This window comes from Pristis pectinata, chromosome 24, assembly GCF_009764475.1.
Source record: "Pristis pectinata isolate sPriPec2 chromosome 24, sPriPec2.1.pri, whole genome shotgun sequence".
Taxonomy (NCBI): Eukaryota; Metazoa; Chordata; class Chondrichthyes; order Rhinopristiformes; family Pristidae; genus Pristis; species Pristis pectinata.
The window spans coordinates 14,615,451-14,634,229 of NC_067428.1; the positions used below are offsets into that span (position 1 = coordinate 14,615,451).

General features: G+C 39.7%; 1 protein-coding gene across 8 annotated transcripts in view; it reads right to left on the bottom strand.

Annotated features, from left to right (window-relative positions):
* Nucleotides 1-4,728: 4,728 nt before the first annotated feature.
* The window catches only part of ranbp3b (RAN binding protein 3b), an 89,813-nt gene continuing 75,762 nt past the window's right edge, over nt 4,729-18,779 (bottom strand). For all 8 annotated transcript variants that reach the window (XM_052038178.1, XM_052038181.1, XM_052038182.1 and 5 more), the window contains 3 exons: nt 18,096-18,238; nt 17,353-17,536; nt 4,729-6,746 (listed from right to left, as the gene is read on the bottom strand). In XM_052038178.1, coding sequence (XP_051894138.1) covers nt 6,703-6,746; nt 17,353-17,536; nt 18,096-18,238 — 371 coding nt within the window. In that variant the 3' untranslated portion in view covers nt 4,729-6,702. The remainder of the gene's footprint in view (nt 6,747-17,352; nt 17,537-18,095; nt 18,239-18,779) is intronic.

Consider the following 18,779-nt stretch of genomic DNA (forward strand, 5'->3'; position numbering starts at 1 on the left):
TTAGCGCGGAGCATAACGGCCAAGGGAGACCATTGCAAGTGCGAGGGGCCGCCCCAGTATGCAAAGCCTCTATTATTGTAATTGCAATCCCATTCAATGTTTCAAACAGCAGCACTCTTTACAGGAATATCTGAATAAAATGGTAGTTTCTTTCTTAAACTCGACGGGTGACCGTCGAAGGCGGCAGGGTTTTGCACCAACATCTTTCTTTGTTCTGCATCCCCTGTGTAAATAGCTCGTCACAAGCACGCTCGGTTCAGCCGGCGCCTGTCAATCTAATGGACCGTCCACACATTCAAAAGTTTGGAGGGGTGTACTCCGGGGTATTTCACTGGTACAATGCTCACAAAGATATAAGCGTGCAATGCAATCACGTTGAGCAACTGACAACTATTACAGAATGTTTGCACCTGTTTAATTTAACACAGACATTTCTAAGTTGGCAGTGATTCCCTGCTGCTTTACAGATTGTTGTCTTGAAGCCTTTTTATTTCAAACAAGTTAGTGAATTGGCAAAAAAAAGTCTTGCTCAGAAACGTTATACTTCGTTAGATGATGTACAAAGTTTTTAAAAAGAGACAGTACTTAAAAATGTTTAACACTTGAATTTTATTTTAAGTGTAATTCAACCGGATTTAAATTTATACATTTTGAACTATTTAAGTAAGGTTTACCTGTATTTATTTCTCAGATCTACTTTCATCGTTTGCATTCCAATCCATGTATTATATTTGGTAAATGTTTGAAAAAGAGGGTAAAATTGTGGGTTTTAGGTCATATTTCTAAATCATACATACAATATCAGCTCGCATTTGGGATTTTACTGCTTATTAACTAAAAATCATCCTCTTTCCTGTTATTTTATAGACAGGAATAGGCGAGAGCCATTTACGGATGTAATTCAGGTTAAAATGGGTGCCTCGTTTTAAAAAAAATCTACAAATATTCACATCTTCGGGCTTGCAAATTAGGCCTTTGGCAGAAAATAATTCCAAGGGGCTGCATAACAAAGGCCAGCAGCTGGTTTAACGAACTGCTCAAAGGCTCAACTGGTTGGAGAGGTCACAGGTCAAACATCCCAGGCATCTTGAACATTCAGGGAACAATGGAAGATTGAACAATCTGTCTAAACGAAAGTTCCATGAAGGGTTTTGAGAAATAGATGATGACTAGATCAGGAACTAACAGAAACATAGCAATCATGAGCAGGAGTAGGCAATTCAGCCCTTTGTGCCTACTCCAGTATTCAACTTGACCATGGCTGATCATCCGCCTCAGTACCCTGTTCCTGTCTTTTCCTTATTTCCATTGATCCTTAGTTCCATTAAGAAATAGATCTATCTCCTTCTTCAATACATTTTATGATAGATCTCCACTACCTTTAGTGGTAGAGAATTCTCAGAGGATATTGAACCCAAGAGAAAGAAATTTCTCCCAATCTGGATTTTAAATGGTGTAACCTGCATACTGAGGCTTTAACCTCTGGCTCTGGCCTCTCCGGCTGTCAGGCACGTTCTCCCTGTAGAGGTTTCTATGAGATTCCTCCCTGTTTCCAGTTTCCATCTGTTCTCTTCCCTTTTCCTTTCTTCCTCGCCTTTTCGACATCATCCACCATCTACCAGCAGCAGCAATTCCTCTGGCTACCTTGACTGCACTTTCCCACAACCCACCTTGCAAGAACTCTCCTCCATCTTTCCATTTTCCTAATAAACTGATCTGATTACATTACCTTCCATAGCAGTGCTTCCTTAACCAAGAATTCCGCTCATTATGGTGAATGGCATCCCAATTATCTACTCTCATCCCTTCCCCATTCTACCCAGTGGTGTTCTCCTTGCTGAATTGCATCTCATTGGAGCACATAGCCAATAGAACATCTTCAGCTCCAAGATGATATCACTGCCAGCTCTTCCACTCCTCTCCCATTCAGCATTCCACGGGGGTTGTTCCCTCCAACATGCCTTGATCTCCTCCTCAAATCTATTCTTGCACCTACCTTAGTACACTCCCTTGCATGTGCAACACACACTGTTTCATCTGGAGCAACTGTTTCATCTTCTCATTTCTAGGTCACTAAGCTTTCCTTCCAGGAAAAAAAGGAACTCTACTTCTTTTAATTCATTATATTTATTGTTCAATAATTTGCACTTCTCTTCAATGGGGAGACCAAATACAGATTAGATAACAGCTTTGTGGATCACCCCTTTCAATCAACATGTAGTCTTGAGCTTTCATTCATTTAAATTTTCTATTCACTTCTCATTCTGACCATTGCCTTTGGGTCTTCAAAACTGTTCTAATGAAATTCAAAGTAAGCTCAAGAAAGAATACATTAACTTTTGATTGGGCACTTCACAATCTTCTTGATTTAACTTTAAATCATAACTGCTTGCACTTGTTTTTGACAACTATTAGTAATGTTTCTGGTAATGTCATTTAGAACTCCCTTAAATGCAGTTTCTCTTTAAAAGTGCCTCTTGGCTTATCCCTTTTCTTATTAAATCTCTTCCACCTTTGAACCGTTCACCCACTTCAATTAGATTGTTTTTCCTTACCAACAGCCACTCCTCCCACTACCCCCTGCTTTTCTACCCTTATGTAGTTTAAAACCCTTACATGTTGAACTTTCTCCAGTTTTAATGAAAGGTCTTTGACCTTAATTGTTAAATTTGTTCCTCTTTACAGATGCTGCCCAACCTCCTCAGTATTTTCCAATGTTTCCTGTATTTCATATTTCCACTATCTACAGTATTTTTAATTTGTGCTTGGGTGCTTTCCTTGTAAGCTGGAAGTGTTGGGAAAAAAAACTTCCTTGTGAAGTTCAGTCCAGAAACCCATTCAGTACATGTCAAAGAAGAGTGTTTGTTTCTTTTGCTGGAAGTCTACTAAGATTGTCTGAGGGGGAAAAAATCCATGCAAATTTAACAGAAATGTTAAAACATGTTTGTCCATCTCTTCTGTTCATTCTTTCCTAATCCATTCAATCATGCGCATCATACAAAATAATTTAATTTCTTAATTGTACTTTGACTGTTTCACTAAAAACATTCATCAGCTCTACCTCTTCAAAGATTGTAATGGTATGTGATGCTTTGCACCACTGTTCATTTTACATAATAGATTTTATAACTACATTCCCAATAACATATCTGGATTTGAGGTGTAAACATGGAGGCCAATAGGGCCATAAAACCAGTCACATATTTCAATAACTCATCAGGTCCAGGACAGAACAAGGGACACTTCTAGACAGCTCCACTATTATCTCTCAAGTGTATTCTACCTTTGCAGGAGCACAAACAAAGACACATCCATTCATAACCAAGTGCCAAGAAAAATATAAATACACAAATCTAGATGTGCACTGGATTACTTAGTTGTCAGTAAGTGCCATTTGGAAAGCTTTCACTGGCCAAACCTTCATTCAAGTATCCAATGCATTAACAATCCTCCATTTCAATAGTACAGTCACCGAATTTACCCTCACCAACTTTGTCTTTGCGTTAACTGGCCCAAAATGGATCATCTTATCTTATATCAATCTACATATTATCTGAGAATGTCTACTGGGTTTGGCAATTTCAGGGTATATTCATATAAAATTCAAATATAACTGTGTATGCTCGGTTATACCCCCGATAATTTAGTGACAAAACTGTCATATGCTTTCTGAACCCCGTTCCCACTGCTGCTTGTTAATGTTCTCCCAGCAAAAAAGTGAAGTTGCTTGCAGATGAGATACCTAGGCCTTTTGAGACTGAGGTGTTCCTTTCATCTTTACACAAGCTAGTTAAGTTCTATAAGGAGGAATGTACGATGAATTCGAAGAAAAAACAACAGACCTGTGACTTGCAAGTAACTACCTTGATACTGCAACATAAATGGACATGTGTCAGGTTGGTTGTAAAAGCTAAGTGCTTTTGTCATTTTTCCAAAATACCCTACAATTCCAGTTAGCCTTACCTTTGCAGACTTTGTCAATGCAAACCTTTTCATCATGTGCTTCAAGCTCATGAGCATGGGGGGGGTTACATTTATCAAGACAACCATATCCCATCATTGAAATTTTTCAGAAAATAGCTTGTGAAGTCAAAGGTAGCAAACAGATTTTGCTGAACATTTTCACATCTGATCCAACCATTCCAAATTTATTAAAATATTATTTTACCTGTATTTCTGGAAGCCTTTGTCATTCTGGCTCTACCCACTTTGATCATTTCATAATTTATTACTGCAGAATTCAGCTCATCCAACTATAGTCCAATTATGGTACTGGTTCTGGCATTTTTCAATCTTATCAATACCTACTATACTAGAACAGCATTTTCTGTTAACAAAATGCATCCTTATTTTGCCAATTGGATAATGTTGGGAAAAAAATCTGTGCTGTGAAATCTAATTTCCAATCAAGGGAAAGTATTCATTAAGAATGAAGGGGTTGGTTATGAAAAGTGAGCTCCGAATTTTTAACAATTTAAATTGGTCTTTGACCAATGGTCTTTACATTTTTGATTATTTTGTTTCCTTTTTGAAAAAATAGTAATTAAGATACTACAAATATAATGAGGGAGAAAAAAAATACTTATAGAATGGCTAGAATGTGAAACTTTCCACAGAAGCCATAGTTGAAGCAGATTCAGTAAATTTATTCAAAAGGAAGTAGGATGAATATTAAAGGATACAGGAGAGTTAGATGAGTCAAATTTACTTGCCAAAGGATAAGAAAAACACAATACATATTTCTGAAAAAGCTGGTGCAAAGTGTAAACCAGAATTTCTTCAATCCACTGCAGCAGAATGGCTGCGTAGTGGGAAAATGGCCGGAGGAAGAAACTGAAAGGATGAACAGGAACTTAAATTAAGCCAATTCAATTCTTATTGAAAACCTTTATAATATCTATACCCTATCATGATTATTACCTCTATCCTTGCTTGAGATAAACCGTTACCCAACCTCTGCTTGAATAAAGAATGGTAAGTTTTATATAGGGAATCACTAATATTTCACTCACTCTGCCATTACATTGCCGAGATTTGGAACAGTGCTTTTACATAAACGCAGCCTTTATTTCATAAGTGCCCTCATTCTTCAATCAATAACACTTTACAGACCATGGGTGAGATAGGTTGTGAATTTGAGAGAACCATTGATGCCATTCACAGTTTGAAAGATATCAGACTACATCAAAAATGTAAAAAATTCTCTCTTTACAAGTTTTGTAAGCTGATTCCATTTTAGATATGTATAAATTTAGCATAAGGTAATTAAAGCTTTTCCCAATGGTAACATATACTCCAGGAACCCTTTGCTAAACCTCACCTTCAGAGAATATGAAGATTGTCAAAATGTTCAAGAGGATTTAATATAAAAGGCCTGAATTCATTATTATTTGTGGATTGTTAGATGGGCACTCTGGGGAATAAAAAGCTGGTCAAGAAAAATAAAGAGCACTATACCCCCACATAACCTATATAACATAAACAAGTGTTTTGTTAAATGTTTAATGTAATCCAGAAATACATTTTGATATAGTAATCTTACACAAACTTTTCAACCACATCAGTAATGATTTCCTCTAGGAGCTAAGGCTTTTTAGCAAAAAGAAACCACTTTCCAGCTCAGTCCTGTTGGGAGGGGTCGGGAGAGGATAGGATGGATTTTATTCCATTCTTGTTTCAGAACTCTCAACTATTCAGTGTAAAGAAAGCTACTATCAGTCCAAAAAGGACAAGTTACAGAGACAGAAAACACAAACTGACCTACACAGATCCAACCCCAAATTATATGGAGCGGTTCTGAAGAAATAAACAAAAAAATAATTTGGAGGTTTTTTGTCTTTTTCTTTTTTGAACAAGGAAACATTACATACTAATCATTTCTGTGCTAAAATTTAACTATTACATTTCCGCTTCCAAGGCTTGCTGCAAAAGCAAGTAGACAGTAAAGGGAAAAGCACACTTTAATTTACAGCTCAGTAACCTCCCAGCATCTCCCTGTTTACCCCCCCAAAATTTACCGAAGTTCTTGGTTACATCAAGAACAAAAATATTACTGTGTACAAAAAAGCCCAAATTGCAGGATTCTGTGAACACACAAGCGTAACTCTTCAAAGAAATAAAAAAAACAGCACAACACAAGTCCCAGTAATAACATTGGAAAAAAAAATGAGAAATCAGGACTCTGCCTAAAGTCCATTGTAAGTCACAGTCTGTTAATATTACTGTTGCTTTGAGATGCAATCCTTGAAAATTCTCCTCTTCTAAGTTGCAAAATCTGACCTCTGTGCACTCATCTGCCAGAACATAAAATGTATATATGGATAGGTGTGTGAAAGAGACAGACACTGATAACAACAACCCATAACTTTGTGCACACTGGCTCTACTGAATAAAGTCCCAATGGAAAAGTGAAGTGCCTTGCTGAGCCATTCAAGAGACAGAGAGCAAGTTTCACTCATCAATATGATGAGCCTCTGCATCCCAAACAGAAAATCAGTTGTTTCTCAGTCTACCATGTGAAAGCCATTAATATGGACAAAACACAAGGATAGGAAGGCACAGGCTGCCAGTGAGATGTGCTGGGCCCAGTCTGGAGTTCATCTTCAACAATGCCTGAAAAAAAAACACTGGTCTGGGGTGTCCACAGAGTTGCCTGCAAGTCCCTGGAGCAGAAACCTTGCAAGCGGAATAGTTCCAATGTCGCTATGTGCTTCCTGTAGTCTGTTTGTCATCTGTGTCACAAGGACCTAAAATCAATAAGGAAACAAGAATCAGTTAATCTGTACTCTGACATTTTTTAATTAGTACTTTCATGTTGCATGATATCAGGTGTGTGCAAAAAAATTCCAAAAAAAACATAACACAGCAAAATAAAACAGGCCCCAGAGTAATATACTTTTCAAGTACATTTCCTCAAATATTTTAAAATTAAACTGATTGTCATAGTTGAAAAATGAAATCAAGTCAGTTTTATCAGGCTGGAATGTAACCATCAATTCATTCTCTAATGTGGCGAGAGAACTAAGGCCATGACTCTTAACAGAGCGTAGAACAGAGATCCATGAATACAATTATGACAAGTGAAAGAAATCTTTGTTCTGACACATTGGACATAATCTTAACAACTTTAGTAGACTGGGAAATGTTTAAGATAATTGTAAGATTTTTTAAACTTCCAGAATATTTATCTACAGTTATTTCAAATAATCAAATGTTAATGAGGAAACAACAATAGAAAATACTTGCAATAATATGACAGCTTTCAAAACTTTTGAAAACCATTGCAATGCAGTAAACAGAGAATGTAATTTGTGCAAAATAAGCTCCATAAACAGCAATGCGATAATGACCATAGTGTGCATATAAGTGATATTGGCTGAGAAATGCACTGAGCTAGAACCATGGTTTTTATGTTACATGATGGGCAAACAAGGCCTTAGCTTATCACTTTAGTTCTTTTCTCTTCAGGAAAAGCAGCTGAGAAGTGATCTAATAGACATCTTTAAAATCATGAATGGTTGTGAAAGAGTAGATACAGACAGAATCTTTCCCTTTGTGAAGAAGAGCATATCTATTAGCTGGTCACCAAGAAATCTGATAGGGAACTCAAAAGAACTTCATTACCCATGAGTGGTGAGAATTTGGAACTTGTATCACAGGGAGTAGCTGAAGTGGATAGAACAGATGCACTTCAGGGAAAGCTGGACACACATATGAGGGAGAAGGGAACAGAGAGCTACACTGGAGACACAAGAGACAGCAAACGCTGGAGTCTGGAGCAACACAAAAAGCACTGGAGGAACTCAGCGGGTCAGGCAGCACCTGTGGAGGGAAATGGACAGTCAACGTTTCAGGTCGAGACCCTTCATCTGGACTGGCAATGGATCTAGATAGGCCATCTAGGCCCAAAACATTGACTGTCCATTTCCCTCCACAGGTGCTGCCTGAGCCGCTCAGTTTCTCCAGTGCTTTTTGAGAGAGCTACACTGATAGATTCAGCTGAAGAGATAGGAGGAGATTTAAATGGAGCTTAAATGCCAGCTTGTGGAGGTTGGACTGAATGGCCTGCTTATGTGCCATTTATTCTATACCAGCTGTTATACCCAGCGTTGCTTGGGTTATTATGCCGGCAATCCTGACGTTTGCATTTATTTTCATGCAATCAAGTTTTATAACACTACTCATAAATGAAATGAAATCTCACTTAAATATATAATTATTGGTGGGTTAAAATTATGTTTAGCTAATGTTACCAGCAAAATATACACACTGAAAATAAATATGTATACAAAAATTATATTTGATATAGTTCTCTTTAAGTATTTATGTACCTATGCACAATGTGTAAATTTACTTGCTTTCAATGTTGAAGCACTCCAGAATATACTATATTTCTTTCTTTTGTACCTGGTGTAAGACTGTAGGGATTATTTTTATCTCCAATTCTGGAGCAACCAACATATAGCTGAGCATGGGAAAAGCACTGAGTTTCAAGATTAAGGAGAATTTTTAGTGATTGTCTTCGTGCCTTGTAAATGCTCATAGCAAAACTAAATTGAATAGGGAACTGAGGTCACTTGAATTGAAAAGATAGATCAGTTAGGATAACTGGTATCCAAGGGATGAAGTCATTTTCCCCACAACATTACCAGTCATTATTGTAGCCTTAATTACATCCAATAAATTTTGAAATGATAATCTTGTCCCATTCCGTTCTATTGGTGGGTCTGAATTCCTGAGTAGCATGATCGGAGCTCCTTCTTTTGGTTCAAGATTATGTGATGGCACACTAGGTGGTGACAGAGAGTTTAAAAATTAAACAGAAAAATGTAGAGTCTCATCAATGTCTGTCACACTGTCAATAGATTTATATTGTACAAATTGTCTGAGAAGCTTTGAAAGAACCTGTACCGCATCACTTTTTGGTGCTAAAATGGCTTTTTCTCACAGCCATTGGTAATGCAGATAGCATTTAGTGACATTTGGGAAAACAGCTTGCATCAGATGATGTAGTGATGTAACAATTTGGCCCAAGTTTTGCAATGAAATCATTCCTGAGACTTCATGCTTAATTTTCCCATTTCCTAATTTGAGTAACTTCAAAGGAAACTCTCTCACAGATGGATCACCTGTCAAATGAGCTTGCATATTGATTCTCATGTGTAATCCATTAATGATTTCCCAAACAGACGATGCTTTAATACAGGCTTTCAATTCATTTGCTTTCGTACCTCGTGAAATAATTGTAGCGTTTGATGAAAATCTTCAGCTGGCACTACAGTAACACCTGCCATTAATTTATTATTGTGTCTAAGATCTTGCCTCATTCAATCTAATGCTTCAATGGCTGCTTTGTGAGCTATTGTACATTCATCCTGGACAATAAGTTTACAATCTTTTATATTTTTTTCCTTTGCAGTTCTTCGACCAATATTGCATGTTGGAATCTTCACATCTGTCAAATTTAAAGGGAGTTTAAAATCCAAATGTGCAGACTTCCCCTATCAAAAGTACTGAAGCAGTGCCTGATAATGCCATGGCCAGGGCAATCACATTTTGTCTTCGAACTTTAGCCAAAAGTAGATTAATAAGGAAAGTTTTTTTCGTTCCACCAGAAACATCCAACAAAAAAATGATTCCATGGTCATTGTAAACAACCCTTAAAATAGTATCCAAGGCATTTATTTGGTATCTCATCAAACTTGGTTCTTTCTCTTAGATGTATTCATCTGTTTTAAATTGTAGCTGGTCTTTCGTAGAAACTCTGTGCACAAATTTTAAGTTCCTCTTTGTGGTTCAGTCTCACCTTAAATGTCTAATATGAGAGCATGCATTTAAGGAGAGAGGGGATAAGTTCAAAGGAGATGTGCAGGACAAGTTTTTTTTTACAGAGAGTGGTGGGTGCCTGGAATGCGCTGCCTGGGGTGGTAGTGGAGGCAAATACGACAGCGGTGTTTAAAGGGCTCTCAAACAGGCACATGAATGGGCAGAGAATTGAGGGATATACACATTGTGTCAGCAGAAGGGATTAGTTTAGTTAGGTGTTTAATAACTAGTTTAATTAGTTCAACATAACATTGTGGGCGAAAGGGCTTGTTCCTGTGCTGTACTGTTCTATGTTCTAGGTAGACCAAAAGTACTTAGGTCAGGTCCACCCAAACATGTAGTACTGCAAAAATAGATCTGAAAACATCAATTTTCAATCAGGAGAATTAAAATTAGGCCCCCTTTGGGCTTTGGAGTGCCTCTTATAGGGGTTTTAGGGAAAAAACAAGCATGTAGTGCACATCCTTGTGGTAAACCTAACTTACATGCAAAATTTCAGATTCCTAGGTTGCTTCATTACTGAGCTATGTACAGAACACATGGACATTCTATTTTATTCATATATCTTTAGATAATCCTATGTTAAAGCTCATCCAATAAAAGGCATCTCCAATAGCAGAGAAACAAAGGACTGCAGATGCTGGAAACTAGATGAAAAACACTGATGCTGGAGGAACTCAGCAGGCCAGGCAGCATCCGTGGAGAAAAGCAGGCAGTCAACGTTTTGGGTCAGGACCCTTCTTCAGGACTGAAGATAGGAAAAGGGGAAGCCCAATATATAGGAGGGAAAAGCAGAACTGTGATAGGTGGACAAAAGAGGGGAGGCGGGTTGGGCACAAGGTGGTAATAGGTAGATGCAGGTAAGAGTTAGTGATAGGCAGGTGCAGGGGAGGAGGGGAGAGGAGATCCACTGGGGGTGGGTCAGAGGTAAAAAGGGGAAAAAAAAGGGGATAGAAAAAAGAGATAGACTAGGAAAGGAAAGAAGAGAAGAAGCATGATGGTGGTGGGGGGGGAAGCAGTTGTGGGTAAGTGAGGTAAGGATTACTTAAAGTGAGAGAATTCAATGTTCATGCTGTTAGGCTGCAAGGTTGCAAGACAGAAACTGAGGTGCTGTTCCTCCAGTTTGCGCTTGTAATTCTCCTGGCAATGGAGGAGGCCGAGGACTGACATGTCAGTGATAGTGTGATAGGGGGAGTTGAAGTGACTGGCAATGGGGAGATGCAGATCGTAGTTACGGACAGAGTGCAGGTGTTCTGCGAAACGATCACCTAGCCTGTGTTTGGTCTCACCAATGTAGAGGAGGACAGTTGGAGAACTAAATGCAGTAGATGATATTAAAGGAGGTGCAGGTGAATCTGTCTCATCTGAAAGGACTGTTTGGGTCCCTGGATGGAAGGGATGGAGGTGGTGTAGGGGCAGGTGTTGCACCTATGGCGGGGGCAGTGGAAAGTTCCCGGGGTGGGAGCAGAAATGGGGGGGGGGGGGGGGGAGAGGAGTGAACTAGGGAGTCACAGAGAGAGCAGTCCCTGCAAAAGGCAGAAAGGGGTGGGGAGGGGAAGACATGCTTGGTGATGGGGTCCCGTTGGAGATGGTGGAAGTGGTGGAGAATGATGTGTTGGATTTGCAGGCTGGTGGGATGAAATGTGAGGACAAGGGGGACCCTATCCCTGTTGAGTCTGGGAGGGATGGGGGTGAGAGTGGAGGTGGCAGAGATAGGGTGCGAGTTCTCTCTACCACAGTCAGTGGGAAACCCCGGTTAAAAAAAAAACTTGGACATCTCGGATGTCCTGGAGTGGAAAGCGTCATCATGGGAGCAGATGCGGCGGAGGTGGAGAAATTGAGAAAAAGGGATAGCATCCTTGCAAGAGATGGTAGGAGCTGTAATCGAGGTAGTTGTGGGTGTCAGTGGGTTTGTAGATGTCGGTGGATAAGGAATCTCCTGAGATGGAGATGGAAAGATCGAGGAAGGAGAGAGGGGTGTCAGAGATAGTCCAAGTGAATTGGAGAGCAGGGTGAAAATTTGTGGTGAAATTTTTGAAACTTGAGTTACGCACAGGTACAAGAGGTGGCATCAATGCAGTCATCAATATAGCGGAGAAAGAGTTGAGGAAGGGGGCCGGAGTAGGCTTGGAACACAGACTGTTCAACGTAGCCAACAAAGAGACAGACATAACTAGGGCCCATGCGAGTGCCCATAGCTACACCCTTGGTCTGTAGAAAGTGAGAGGAATCGAAAGTGAAGTTGCTTAGGGTGAGGACAAGTTCAGCCAGGCGGAGAAGAGTGTTAGTGGAAGGGGACTGGTTCGGTCTCTGGTCAAGAAAGAAACAGAGGGCAGTGAGGCCGTCATGATTGGGAATGGAGGTATATAGGGACTGGACGTCCATGGTGAAGATGAGATTGTAGGTGCCGGAGAACTTAAAGCTGTAGAAGAGTTGGAGAGCATGTGATGTGTCAAGGACATAGGTGGGAAGGGATTGGACCGGGGGGACAGGTACCAGGTACAAGGATATGAGCTCTGTGGGGCAAGAGCATGTGGAGACAATAGGTCTGCCGGTACAGTCCTTCTTGTCGATTTTGGGGAGGAGATAGAAGTGGGCAGTCCTAGGTTGCACGACTATCATGTTGGTAGTTGTGGGGGGGGAGATCTCCCGAGGTGATGAGGTCAGTGATGGTGTGGGAGATAATGTCCTGGCGGGGTCATGGTTCAGGGGTAGGTAGGAGGAAGTGTCCGAGAGTTGGCATCTGGTCTCTACAACGTAGAGGTCCATACGCCAGACTACCACGGCACCACCTTTGTCAGCTGGTTTGATGACAATGTCAGGATTGGTGCGGAGGGAGTGGAGAGCAGAGCGTTCAGAAGGGGTAAGGTTGGAGTAGGTGAGGGGGGGGCAGAAAAGTCAAGATGGCACTGACAGTTGGCTATGAATAGGTCCAGGGAAGGTAACAGGCCCAGTGGGAGAGTCCAGATGGAAGAAGAGGGCTGGAGGCGGGAGAACGGGTCATTAGAAGAGGGAGACAACTCCTTACCGAAGAAGGCGGCACAGAGACGGCGGTAAAAGAGCTCAGCATTGTGTTGGACTCGGAATTCGTTGAGGTGGGGCGTAGAGATATGAAGGTGAGGTCTTTGCTGAGAACAGATTGCTCAGCCTCAGAGGGAGGGAGGTCAGGGGGATGGTAAAGACTTGGCAGGAGTTATTAGGGCTAGAAGAGTAAGGGTGGGAGGAAGGGGGTAGGGGGTCTGGGGTGATGAGAGGACAGGGATGAGAGGGGTTGCGAGTGGTAAAGGGGTACCTCTAACAGTACTTCTTCAGAAGTGTGATTTTGTGCACAACAGCCATGCTTGAAGCCACAAGCTTCAAAATCACAGGCAAGAAAGTCAGCATTGATCCATAGCTGCGATCACGAGAAGTAGATTATCTAAAAGTGGTATAGTACTAATTCCGTCTTTGGTTTAATCAGCAATAAATTCAGTTAGCAGCTATTTTGGATCTAATCTTTAGCAGCAGATCTTGCTTCTGGATCTGGTCTTCTGCACCGGATTTCAGGTGTGCATTTGACACAGGGTCACAGAATGTTTCAACAAAGGAACAGACCATTTGGCCTTTTGGTGTTTACCTTGTACTCCTCCCCACATGTACCTACTTTAATCCCACTCTCCTACTCTTTCTCCTAAGAGTTTAAAAAAAATTTAAAGGTAAAATCCAAATCTATTTCAAATAAATTAAATGGCTTTTAAAGATAGTTTTAAATATAATTAGGGTGCCATAAACCAATTAGTCATAGCTTCATTTGTATTTTTTATGATTATCTTAAGTATGCCTTGCAAATGAACAGACAAAGCTATCATCATTATTAAGCTGTCATAATTTTCAATCCGGGCTACATCAGCACTTAACCTAATGATAAAAGACCATAATTTCTCCATCACTCATCATTCATTTAAAAAGTCATTCATCCCTGCAGCTGTACCACGGGCAGCATCCAAACTTCTTCAGCTATTCAGCAATGACCATTCCTACCACGGGAAGCAGGGATGTTCATCCACATCCAAATTCACTACAAACCCGACAAGAACATAGCAGCCAATTATCATCCCACAACAGAACCTGAAAAACACTCAGTATCAGGCTGAGGCACAGAAGTTAGCAGTTTCATCACATAAGCTGCAAGCAATGACCACTTCCCCATTGTACCCTCACTAACATAAGTTCCTCATTAACCTCTTAGGGGGAGGGAGGGGAATGAGCTTCATCAGTGATGCTCAACTAAACCAACTATATCACAACATGATTACAAAAGAGGGCAGGGGCTGATTACTCAGGATAACGTGCATGTTTTAAATCATGGCTAATGCAGTATGCAGTAGAATGAGTGCCGCAGACAATATTTGATGTCCCAACACCAATGAACTTCAGGCAACTTGTTACAGTGTTCCAATGATTACAGGTAATAACCACCTTCATTACTTGGTAGCTATGATTGGGGCCACGTACAGTACTACAGTGTGCTAACTCATGAAGGTTACCCAGTTAGCAACTCCGCTCCCAACTCCTGGTACCAAGAAGAAAATGAGCAATATTTTAAGAATATAACTTTCACGTTCCTGTTTAAGTTTCACACTACTCTGCCATTCCCTCCTGTAAAGGTGGTGTCCTGGAATTCCATACATAACTGTAATGTGTTAGGCCCAACTCCATTTTTTTGGGGCAACTAGGAATGGACAACAGCTCCAAATTCCAAACACAAACTTTAAAAAGATTGTCGCATATAACCTTTTGCAATGTCATAATCCCATACAAACTTTTGCCTAAAATCTCACAAGACCTTAACAAATAACGATGCACTATTTAGCAAATCTCTTTCGAACAGAGCTTCAGAAGGGATCTGATAGAGCCACTGAAAATCATGAAGGGTCTAGTCACAGAGGAACTCTTCCCACTGGCAGAATGGTCAAGACCCAGAGGACAGAAAGAAGGTGGAAGAACCAAAAGTGACAATAGAAAAACACAGTAAATGCATTAGATAGTGGTGGAGGCAGATTAATTCTGGAGTTCAAAAGGGAGCCAAATAAGCACTTGAAAAAAAAATTTGCAGGGCTTTGGCAAGGCGGCTGGATGGTGGGATCAGCTGAGTTGTTTTTGCATAAAGTCGTTACATGCTCAGTGGGGCTGCTTCTGTGCTGTGACCCTTCTGAAATTATATGAAATGTGGAAATTGAAATCTAACATTGCTTACCATTGTATCTTTAAACACATTCTAAATGGCCACATGAGCCACAACGTTATTAGAATTCAAATACCAAATGGAAGAAATTTTAGAAAATCTAAACAATGGAATAGAGCATAATCTGAATAAAATTCTCAGATATAAACATCTAAACATTTTAGACACCTTCTTGTAAAATGACATACAACCATGTGGTAGATGCTAATGTTTAATTTTTCCTCCAATGATTTGTTTCTTGGCTTTCTCTAATAAAAGTACATATCCTGAATATTTACTCATAGACAAAGAGCTGCTTTTCTATTTTAGAGAGATTTATTTATGTATGAATAGGTGGAATACAAAGGAATTAGCATTCACTTGGAGTCAGTAAAGAAACCACTTAGTTTTTAAGAAATCTGTCTAAAGCACTTACCACACCAGCTCAAGCAGGTCTTACAAAGGTCATCCAAATTTCCAATGGCAAGGTGTATTATTCTCAAACTCCAAATCCAATGGATGTTATTCAACAGCATAACCTCCATTAGATTTTTAATAATGCCACGGATCTGTTACTTATTCTAAAAAGTGCAAGCAGACATATCTGCAAGCTATGCACCAGTAAGTTTTAACAAATGTAATAGTAATCTTGAGATCTAGCAGCCAAATACTTGGAAGATCAATGGTAGTGTGGATTTGGTCATGTTCAAGATCAAGGAATATCATTTACTCTTCTGATTACAAAATTCCAAATTCAACTGTGTGTATTCAATAATTTCAGATAAGTAGCCATTCCAGTCTTTTTGTATTTTTCTTTTTATGATGTACGAGGTCATTCGGCTCATCAAGTCTACACCGGCTCTCAGAACATTCTCATCAGTCCCAATCCCCCAGTAACGTATTCTCTCTCACATAGCCATCAACCTCCCTCTAATTCTTCTGCAAACCACCTACACCAGGAACACAGTCACCAATTAACCTACCTACATGTCTTTGGGATGTGGGAATAAAGTGGAAGAAACCAACAGGGTGAAAGTAAAAACTCCACATCGTCACTATCCGAGGTCAGGACTGAATCTCAGTTGTTGGAGCTACATGACAGCAGCACTACCTACTGTGTTACTCCTCAAATCTCACATTCCAAGCATTCAGTTTCTTTCTCTCTCCTCTTCTATTATTTGCAGATTTCATTCGTCCTCTCTTATGTCCACGCTTGTCTGACCTACCTTTTGTTATTCACTAGTCTTTACCACTATCTTACAGCTGGCATCACCACCACTTCTAACATTTGATCTCTCCCTCTGCACCCTATCACAGGCTTCCTTTTTGTTCTCTTTGCTCCAGCACCCTGCCGCACATGCCGTCTCTCTGCACCTTTAGTTTTATCCCTATCATTTCACAGCTCTGATTGAAGGTCATTAACCTGAAATGTTAACTCCTGCCACATCTGCTGCCTTACTGAGTATTTTCAGCATTTTCTGCTTTGATTCCAATTTCCTACATGTTGCTTTTGGATTTGTGTTTAACCAGTTGCTTTTACACTGAAATCATTAAGGGACAATAAAATAACAATTGATAAACAGTGGAATTTTAAGATAAAAAACCAAGACTTTTCAGTAATTGAATAGAGCACAATAATCGTCAGTATAACTTTACTTTCTATATTATAAACGAGAAAATAAGCCCTGAAGATGCTGAAAATCTGAAATAAAAACAGAAAAAAGTTGTAAAGGTTCAGAGAACGAGCTTCTTTTGTTTGCTTCCACTTTAATTTTAGGAATGCCCCCACCAATCAAAGGACAATTTTCTACCTAACATAAGATTGGGCACTCATGACCTCAAGGTTTCTTCATCAGAAAGAATCAAAATAAAATATTCTTCCAGAATGGATGTTTCCTTTTGGCTTTTAGCCCTTCTTTATGTTTCAGTAAACTGTCAAAGTCAACAAGATTGAACTTGGTCCCTGAGAGGTAACCGCAACATTTTATTTGGTCTCTGTACTTTGTAATCAAAGGGTATAAATGCAGAAAAGCCCATGATGATGTCATATGTACAAGTCCTCTGACCCCTTTTTATCTTGATGACAAAAAAGGATAGCACCCTTAGATCATTGTTTCCTTAGGATGACATGTTAATATTTATATATATCTTAGCGAATTTGGAATACTGGAGTTAAGCATGTGTCACTATTATTTTAAATCCAGAATAGATGGAAGTTACTTTATCAGAGTTGCCTACATTAATTGCTTAGCAGACAGTAATGTGTTCTCCATCAAATTACAGGTTTAAGCAGTTCATTACTTATCTCCCAATACCAAGCTTACCACTTGTTGTTGTAGCAGGAACGATAACTCCATCGTCATCATCACTATCTTCCTCATTTGACTGTGTCACTCCTGACTCTGAAGTTATACAGGGAGGTTCTGGTTCCTGCTCAGAACGACTTCTCAATGCCAAAATACGGTGATGTAGTGCTGCATACAGTTGTCCAGCATCTTTTGAACTGGCCTATAATTTAGTCCAAAAAATTGATACTGTACTTTTCTTGATTTAAACAACAAAATCCATAACACAATTATGACAGTTCCCAAAGAAGACTGTAGTCAAATAATCTGTTTACTTTCATGTGAGTTTAACATGTATATTATCATAATTTCTGATCCATTCTCAAGAATATGCTATGAAATAAAACCGACCATCTCTACTAATGGGAGGAGGAGAAATTTAATCATTAAACCTTCATGTATACTTGCATCTTATGGTGTAATTTTAGTGTTTTTGTGATCAATAAGCTGAGAGATGGAATTGTTTCCAAACAGGAAGACATGAAGCACTCCCAGACCAGGCCAAGTGTTTGCAATAAGTTCTCTCTTTTGTCCTTTTCTTCTGTGTGTTTCTGCCTATTTCTACTCCTACCCACCTCCCCTAGTCCTCTTTTCCTCTATCTCCTATTTTAGTGTGTTTGTCTCTCTGCCCTATTCCCCTTCTGCCTGTGAACCTGAAGCAAGGCAATAATCCTGAAGTTTAAGCTCTTAAAATAAATGAAGCACTACTGAGGCAAACGTACCGAAATTAGAAAGACTTTGACACCTTGGTCCTCAGCATCCATGGCTGTGATCCGAATACTCTTCTCACTGGCTTTATCAATTTGCATTTGAGCCCATAGTTTGGTATTCAGAATCAATCGAAGGCTGCCCTGAGTCCGCATCACTGCAATAAAGCAAGGAGAGCAACGGAAGTATAGTCAATGTTGCATTCATTTTAGTATCTTCAGAATAAGATCTATACCACAATATTTTAAATTGGTATCTGGGTACCCATGGCAAATCTATTTGAAGTTTCCAATCAATAAGTAGTCAGTTGAAATTGGTCTTACATTTTGGTGACTTGGTTCAAAGAATGTCTTTCTTTACCATTACTCATTTTTGTCACGAACAATGCAGGACATATGGTGAGTTACACTTTAGTAGCTAGTGCCAATTCTCTCTTCCAATGGTTTCTCAAAACAAAAAGTTAAACAAAAGTGAACTAGATGGCTTAGAAGACAGGATTTGCCTACAAACTCTGAAAGACCACAAGGACCATTTCTGACTCTTTCCTTCCCGTTGCCTTATTTCTTCATCTCAGGAGATGGACGTGTGTGGCTAGCCTATTACAAGCCCATAGATGGCCATAGCTATCTTTATTATATTCCTCCCACCCTGCCTCCTGCAAGGACTCCATTCCATTCTCCCAGTTCTGCTGTTTCCGC